Below are 8529 nucleotides of genomic sequence, written 5' to 3'. Positions count from 1 at the left end.
TCTGAATAATAAAAAGGCAGGAATATTATTCCAGAATAAATCAACTTAAACCTTAAATAACTTTCAATATTTTATTCTCCATAAAAATCTATTTTGTTAAAATTATACAAGTTAGAAATAAGTACAAGATAACATCGGGTCATTAATAACAATAAAATAAAATGATCTGGAGGGCCGGATCCGGCCCCCGGGCCCTGACTTTGACACATGTGCTTTAAACGTTCACACATAAATAACAGCTTTAGCTAGGAAAACCAAACTTTTTGGCTTTAATTTTATTTAGCCAAATATGGTGAGATGAAAATGCTTGAGGACCAACTGTTTGACCTATTTAATAAACATTGTATTGCAATGGTATACTTTACATTTCTTCGCATAGAAAATAAATGTATCTAAATTATTTTTCCACCCAAATTATTGTCAGTTTTTCACACCGTTCTTCCACGGCTAGCCACTGTAGTTAGCATGTCTTTTGGTGGTCCCTTGATACTGAGCTCCTTGAAAACATTCTCAGTCTCTGCTTCACTGAGAAAATCTGGACATTTCCACTTGTCCAGGAAGCTGTGGCTCTCACTGCAAACTTTTCTTTTTATTTACAACTCTGTAGAAATGAGCTAGAAAGTGTTACAGAAAGGTCACACATTAGTGTTGCCACAGGTTTACAATAATCAGGAAGATGTACACAGCTTTTTTTTGTTGTTGTTATTTGCTGAGGGCCACATGTCATTGATTTGATGAGAAAAGCCTGCAGGCCGATGGAAGTTTGAACACATTTGGCCCCTTGGCCGGACTTCTGACACACCGGATCTATATGACTCTTATAATTCTAGATTCTTGCTGTCCCAAAGTCGGATTGGATCTGAGCGGTCTGAACGCGCCCTTTTATCTTCACGAGAGAGATATAAGGTTTAATACCCACTCCGATCATCTTCTGATCTATTTTCAAAGCGTTCCCAGTGGTCTTTTCATTATTATGATGCAGGTTTTAGAAAATACAAAATAAAAAAAAGGTTTTCTAGGACCTAGTTTTAGCAGAGTGGCAAGAGTTTATTAGAAATTAACCACTGAGTTGTGAGCAGGACTGTTGGCGCAGAGAATTCTCGCCCCCACTTCCCGTCACCCATCTCTTTACATGCTCTTCTGCTAGCTTACAGCCCCAAGCTAACATTAGCAGTGCAACAAAAGCAGCAAGAAACATCTGAGCTATCCAGCCGTACAGTTCTGATCCGGATCCCAGCTCAGACGGGGAAAACAAAGACGTTCGTGGATCTATTTGTCTGTAAGTGGATGTATCAGAATGGGGCGGAGCTGGGATTCTGTGGCTCCGCCCAGCGTGTTTTCTACATCACAAATACGATTTTTTTCAAACAACATTTTTGCATCTGAACCATCGATTTGAATAAAAAAAAATCTGAAATGCAATTTTAAGCATAATGTTCTAACGTTTAGATCTAACGTTTTCAGGAGAATCTCATCCATTCACCCGCTAAATTGCAGATTCTGTCCACTAGTGCTGAACGCTCCTTACCCATAGACTGGATGGTGGACCCTGCAGACACGTTCTGGTTGTTTGGGTCGTTGACTCCCCCCTGGCCATCCAGCAGGGACTGGACAGCTAGAACGGTCTGGTTGTCCATGCCTGAGGTGATGGAGGGAAAAAGGGAAGACTGATTTAACTTCAATAACAGCATCACTAGAGGATGAGAGGAAGATCTGCTGCTCCATCAAAGTCACAATAAAACATGAGAAGAAACATCAAACTGAAATGAAAAACAACAGAGTTCATGTTCACATATTACATAAATAGTAACAATTTAATAAAAAGGCCTTAATAGCAGCTGATCAAGGAAATGTAATCAGTTTGTTTACAATCCTGCAGGATCCCTTCTTTCTCCAGGGTGATTTGCTTATAGACGTCTGTGCGATGATTTCATGTTTACATCAATCTCCGGAAGATTTACATTATACGTTGTTTTATCATTTAAATTATTTAATAATTGTAGGATAAATAAGAACATATTTTACCTTCCAGCGCCTCAAATATTGTCTGCGCCATCTTGCTGCGCTCCTGTTTACCATCGGTGTTTGATTAGTGCTGTCTGCTACTTCAGGTTCAGACACCTCAGCGCGAACGAACCACAGTTTAAGCTAAAAAAATGCAAATAAAAACCAAAGTAAAAGCATTTTTGGTGAAACCCTAAGAATACTCTAGTTTAACAAGTTCTTAGATCTATATTAATTTATTTTGTATGTGTTGATTAAGCGAAAGGTCACCGCTGAGAACTAAACTGATAAAAACGTACATTTGCAAGTCGGATATGTTCACATTTTATATTTAATATGGTAATATAATATGGCAATATTGTAAAGGAAAAAAAAACTCTTAAAAAACATAAAAATATATCTTGTACTTTTTTATTTCACTTTTGGATGAACCGAACAGTTTAGAAGTCTTTTGTCCGTGGACCGTGAACGCACCTCTCGATCAGGAACTCCGCGCTCTGGAATGTGACAGACAGCCGTCTCCACCAATCAGAGGACACCAAGCGCATCATGCGGAAGACGAATCACACCGACCAATCCCAGCCGCCGGTTTTACTCACGTGCCAGTTTCGCGGCAAAAAGGATTTCGCGCGAAAACAGTCCAGTCTTGTTTCGATATAGATCAGCTGAGACAATAACAATGACGGCTGATAATGGGGTCGGAGCGGCTCGTTCACAGATGGACCCGACCTCCGGTGAACAGACGAAGGAGCATCGGCACATTTTGTAACATTTGAGCGAGTATTTCATCAGTTTTGGTCCCGGTTTTCTCCGACTGCTTCCTGCGTGCCCCAACAGTCCGAGGGGGACCGAAGAACTGCGGCTAATCCCCGATGCTAGCATGCTAAAGTGCCCCCCATTTCCGCGCTAAACTCCTTCTCATCGCCGTCGTCCGGAGCGATTGTCGCTTTTATGACTCTTTTCTCGAAGATGGTTCGGATCTGCGATCGAAGCTCCGCCGTGAGGATGTTTTTACTCTGAAAACTCAGTTCCGTACGCCTCTATAAAGTTTTCTGAGCCAGTTAATGAAGCCATATTGGGGTGAAAAGGGGAGAAACGTGTGCTTAGTGGTGGTAAATGTAGTCTTTAGCTGTTGTTCGGGTGTGTTAGCAAAGTTGTTGCCGTGTTTTCTCGTGGTAAGCTAGCTCGTTAGCTGTAGCTGTTTGGGGACAGTGTGGCGAGGCCTCGTCCGTCTGACAGGAAAACAAAAGACTAGCAGGCTAGCTCGCTGATCTCTCCTGGCGGGATTTCCTTCTCCTCTTCCGTCTTTTGATCATTTTTGAGGTTTTTGTCTGTGCAAATGCGCGTGAGCCTGGCGGCGCGGGGGTAGGATGCGTTTAGCGGGTTATTTCCTGTTTGGTTCCACGTCTCGTCTTGATGTTTGAACTGTAGCCTCCTCTGCTTGACCTTTAGATTTCTCATCTTCTGTTGGCTAAATCCACACTTAAAGCTAGCTTTGACCCCCAGCAGGGGGAGATGCTTCAGACGGGTCAGTATTGGGGCATGGTTGGGGTCACTTGGTGCTGACCCTGCTCTGGAACCACCAACAGTTCGGTCTGCTGCTGGAGCCTTGTGGCGGCTGGGCCATGTCAGAGACTCTGATAACAGGTCAGACATCCGAGGATCTGCTGAAGGACTTTGAGACGTTGCTGAACTCTGGAAGCATCGATCTGGGCGAGGACCACCAGATAGTCATCATCACCAGCCCCAGCAATGAGGGACTCCACCCGCTGGCCGCCCCCTCCAGCACGGGCGAAATCCTGCTGTTCGCCACGCCGCAGAGCCATGTCGACGTGGGGGTCCAGGACAGGAGGAGGCCGGCTCTCGGGAGACCTCCGGTGAGGGGCTGGGGGTTGTGTTGGTGCGCCGCCGCCCCATCGTACGCAGGGTTCACGTTATTGTTTCCTCTGCAGGTGAAGAGGAAGCTGGACCTGGATAGTGACCACCAGTATGTCAGCACCACCCGATCTCCCACCAGCCAAGCGCCCCCTTCCACTCCTGCTCCTCCCAGAGGTACGCCGCTCTCTCAGGAGCATCTCTTCACACAAACTTCTTCTGAAAGACGATGGCGTGTCGTCGGCGGCTCTTCTTGAATACTTTAAATTTTGGGTTTGTGCAACGCTCAGACTCTAAGGAGAGTCAGAAGATTTTATCCTGATTATTTCACACATTCTGTGAGAAGTGTTGCCGTCTGTAGATGCTTGGAGCTGCTAAGATGAGAAGCTCAAAAGAGAATTTTACTACAAGACTTAGTCCAGGAGTCAGAAACCTGCAGCTCCAGATCCACTTGTGTCTCTTTCATCTCGCCATGATGGCTCCTTGGTCAAACATGAAATAAATCATGGAGACTGCTGACCCAGACATGTCGACCGTCAGAGTCAGCAGCTCCTGATAATGTCTGCATAACCAAAACTACCCAAATAAACAAAGCCAGTAAACTAAGACTACCAAGATCCAACTCTGAACTAAAATAACAAAACCCAGCAGAGTAAGACTGCTGAGGACAAAGAGGAGAAAAAGAACAAAAAAGAAAATAAAATAGCATTTTTTAAAGTAAGGATGTCTTAATTATCATTTATTTAATTTAGATGAGTTAAATGTATACATTTCACATAGATGATAAACTATGTAGGTTTTTACATCCTGTTGACCTGAAGACGTCTTGTTTGATCAACTCTACCTGCAGAATAAACAGATTTTAGATGAAACACAAAACTTTGGTAAAAAGTTTGATCTTTTATGAGTTAAAAGCACATATTATCTTATGCTGAACAACATTGGTTAACAGCTGTCCAGAGCTGCACTGAGATGATCCTGTTCGGCACAGAGCAGCTTTTATTCTGAAAATAAGTAGAAATCATATTTTAAAGATGCTAGGTTATTTTCATATTTCTGCTTTTGTTCGTGCCAAAAATAGACATCATTCATATTTATTATTTAAAAAGAAGGTCATGGATGCAAATCCAAATTTCTTAAAGACTAAAGTAAGACTTGGGGTCTCCTAGGTTTGGATCAGTAGAAAATGAACCCACATGACTCCTTTACTGTTAAAGGTTGCCGACCCCTGGATTTAGCATGGAGTCAGAGGATCACCTCATGGAAAATCGATTCTTTGATCCCAATCTGTCCTCCTGCGTGTGATATTCCTCTGAGGAGTTTTACTTTCCTTCCCAGTTCCTCGAAGCACGGCAGAGAAGTCCAGGTATGACACCTCCCTGAACCTGACCACCAAACGCTTCCTGAACCTGCTGTCTCAGTCGGCCGACGGCGTGGTGGATCTGAACTGGGCCTCGCAGGTCCTGGACGTCCAGAAGAGACGCATCTATGACATAACCAACGTCCTGGAGGGAATCCAGCTCATCTCCAAGAAGTCCAAGAATCACATCCAGTGGCTGTGAGTTCTCCAATCATCTATTATTAGTGATGGAAGTGTCCAAACATGAAACAACAGGACCACAGTCCTGCCATTGGACCTCTCTTTTTATGCAAACACTTCTACTCTGAACCTGCATGTCTGGTTAGATGATGGAACCCCTCGAGCTGAAACGTGTTTCATTTTAAACCAGGGGCCACATAACTGTTTTCTTCTGTGATGTGGGGCGGGGTCAGTTTGAAGGCTAACAGAAAAGGTGTAACAATCGCAACCTAAACGTAAACATTTATGGTTCTCAAGAAAACCACACATAACCACATTTTAAAATAATTCATTTCTGTAATCTTCATAGAAAACATAATATACTCAAACATTGTAAAGACTAGATATATAGCATTACCTGAGATAATGCTAGAGTGAATGCTGGAAGCTGAATTTGGCTGCTGAAAAGGCTGAAATTGATAGCTGAAAACTGTGAAGCTAATAGCTAGCTAAAATGTTAGCAAAATACCAAATTAGCCTACGAACTGAAAAGCCTAAATTAGCCAAAACAGCTAGCATGTAGCTGAAACATTAGCTAAACGCCAAATTAGCCTAGAAATCCTTAGTAACTGCCAAAAAAGGCTGAAAAAGCTAGCATAAAAAGAGCTGAATATTTTAATAGCTGAAGAGCTAAAGACGTCCAAAAAAACATACAGAAGAAAATAATAATAATAAAATCCAGAAGAAGTGAATCACTATCAAACCAATAAATATTCTATCTTCTCCCGTCACAGTTCAGACTGCAGAAGGATGGAATAAAAAGTCACATTCTGTGGGTCTTGATCGGCATTTCTGGACCAAATGTGGAGAAGGGCCTGATCCGGCCCACGGGCCGTATTTTGGTGACCCCTGTTAAAACTAAGCCCATTGAGGACGATTTTCTCTGGAGAAAATGATCTTCTTCCAGCAGAACCTTCTAACCCAGAGGTCTGCAACCGTCAACACTTACAGCCATTTGGTCTCGGTCCTTACAGACTTGAACCCAGAGAGAATGGAGTCAAATCGAGGCCATAAATGTTTAAAACCCAAACAAAACAAATTGAAAGAAATATTGGTGTTTGGCCAAAGAAATATAAAATGTCAAACTTTTTCTATTCTTAAAAAAACAATTATTTTCAGCTTCAATTAGGTTTCAAAACTAAAAATTTCAATTTCAAAACATTTTTTCAGGTTTGAATCTTTTTCGCCTGTATGTAGCACAATAAAATGGTGCTTTGAACGGGCTACAGCAGAGTTTTGGACCTGCGGTTTGTACTGACAAAACTCTGCTTTTTACAGCCGTCTTGAGACAACTTCAGCCTATGACATTTACTGACCATAATTCTCACAGTTCTCAGGGTCAGTGAACGCACCGGGACTGAAGTTACCACCCTCATCCATTTGATTGGTGGTTTGTCTTAGCCCCGGACCAATGTGCGGTCAAAAGTTTTGAAACTGAAATTTTTAGATTCAAAAATGGGGAAAAAAGAGTTGAAAGCGAAAAAAGGTTTTGAAATTGAAATTTTGAGTTGTGAAACCTAAAAAAAAAAATATTTGAAGCAGAAAATAATTAAGTTTATTTTAGAACAGCAAAAAGTTTTGGACATTTTACTTCTTCTTTTTTTTTTTTTGGCCAAAGACAAATATTTTTCAAAATGTTTTATTTGGGTTTCTAATAATTTTGGCCCCAAGAATAGCTCCATAAACAAAAGCTACAAAGTCTCACTTTATCCTTTTTTGGCAGTTAAGCATTTGCTTATAAATGTAGTTTTTAGATATTACAATAATTGAATTACAACAATTATTATATTTTCTATATATTTCTATATATAACAGTTGTAACTTCTTTTACTTTTGACAGCAGCACACACTAGTTCCTTTCAAAATAAAACCCCTTCTTCCCAAAAGCTCCTCCTGCTGCAGCAGCTTTACTTACATTAAAATTCTAGAGAGTCAGACTATATTTTGGTATTTTGGTGTGCTTTTTTTCTTTTAATCTAAAAAATAAACATTTTATTAGAATCTTTTTATTTAAAAAAAGGAAAAAAAATCAAAATTTAAAATAACCTGAGCTTTATATTGAAAACACACATCTCTAAATCATTTTTAATCATTTTTAACCACATTTGTTTAAAACTTTAACCACTTTAGTGTCATTCACCAAAATAAAAATAAAAACACTTATAGAGACTTTTATTTGACTAACTATAAATAAAAAAATAAAAGGAACATTTCTACAGAATTTGACAGTAAATTTAACTTGTCTTAGTTGCTTGACATGTTATAAATCTAAACAGAAAGGAAAAAACCCAAATAACTAATCTATTATTTATTTTAATTGTTAGCCTTTTTCATTAAAGCTAACGATCCACAGGCTGCAGACCCTCCTTCTAACCTCATGTTTTCATTTCAGTTTTTTGATTAGCAACCAAAGACTCTGGTTAACAGGATCAATAAAGCAGATCCACCATCAGTTTTGCTGAAACTTTTCCACTCTAAAATGAAAAAGGCATTTGTGTGTTTCTGGTATTCCTCACATGAAACGACTGAGGGCGCTGACAGAAGATGACTTCTATTCTCAGGAGAAAAAAAACATGTCTGTAATTTTCTGTTGGAGACTGTAAGCTCAGCTTGGTTTTTGTTAAAGTCTCTTCTGTGTGCCTGTGGCCTGCAGAGGAAACCGAATCGATGCCTCCATGGTGTCCCGCCATAAGGAGCTGCAGAGGGAGGTGTGCGACCTCACCGAGGCGGAGGAGCAGCTGGATGAGCTGATCGACAAATGCAACCTGCAGCTGCGGCTTCTCACCGACGATCCACAGAACAAGAAATATCCTTTAGAGGAGTTTGTGTTTGAGGACGTTTCATCTACGGCACGTCAAAGTCAAGGCCCAGGGGCCGGATCCGGCCCTCCAGATCATTTTATTTTATTATTAATGACCCGATGTTATCTTGGGCTCATTTTTAACTTTTATAATTTTGACAGAATATATTTTTATGGAGAGTAAAATAGACTCTCCATAAAATAAAACAAAACACACACTATATATATATATATATATATATATATATATATATATATATATATATATATA

At 40.5% G+C, this 8529-nt stretch overlaps 2 protein-coding genes across 4 annotated transcripts in view; one reads left to right on the top strand and one right to left on the bottom strand.

Annotated features, from left to right (window-relative positions):
* Positions 1 to 2497, bottom strand: part of znf341 (zinc finger protein 341) — a 10308-nt gene extending 7811 nt beyond the window's left edge. For 2 of the 3 annotated variants that reach the window (XM_024292780.2, XM_024292781.2), the window contains exons 1-3: positions 2479 to 2497; positions 2026 to 2148; positions 1529 to 1639 (exon numbers count right to left, since the gene is read on the bottom strand). In XM_024292780.2, coding sequence (XP_024148548.1) covers positions 1529 to 1639; positions 2026 to 2056 — 142 coding nt within the window. In that variant the 5' untranslated portion in view covers positions 2057 to 2148; positions 2479 to 2497. The remainder of the gene's footprint in view (positions 1 to 1528; positions 1640 to 2025; positions 2149 to 2478) is intronic. The other variant, XM_024292782.2, reaches the window with a different exon arrangement.
* Positions 2498 to 2619: 122 nt separating this feature from the next.
* e2f1 (E2F transcription factor 1) overlaps positions 2620 to 8529 on the top strand; it is a 10763-nt gene continuing 4853 nt past the window's right edge. Inside the window, exons 1-4 of the mRNA XM_024292783.2 lie at positions 2620 to 3881; positions 3957 to 4056; positions 5218 to 5437; positions 8112 to 8264. Coding sequence (XP_024148551.1) covers positions 3630 to 3881; positions 3957 to 4056; positions 5218 to 5437; positions 8112 to 8264 — 725 coding nt within the window. The 5' untranslated portion in view covers positions 2620 to 3629. The remainder of the gene's footprint in view (positions 3882 to 3956; positions 4057 to 5217; positions 5438 to 8111; positions 8265 to 8529) is intronic.

Source organism: Oryzias melastigma, linkage group LG7, assembly GCF_002922805.2.
Source record: "Oryzias melastigma strain HK-1 linkage group LG7, ASM292280v2, whole genome shotgun sequence".
Lineage (NCBI taxonomy): Eukaryota > Metazoa > Chordata > Actinopteri > Beloniformes > Adrianichthyidae > Oryzias > Oryzias melastigma.
This window is presented reverse-complemented; position numbering and strand designations above follow the sequence as displayed.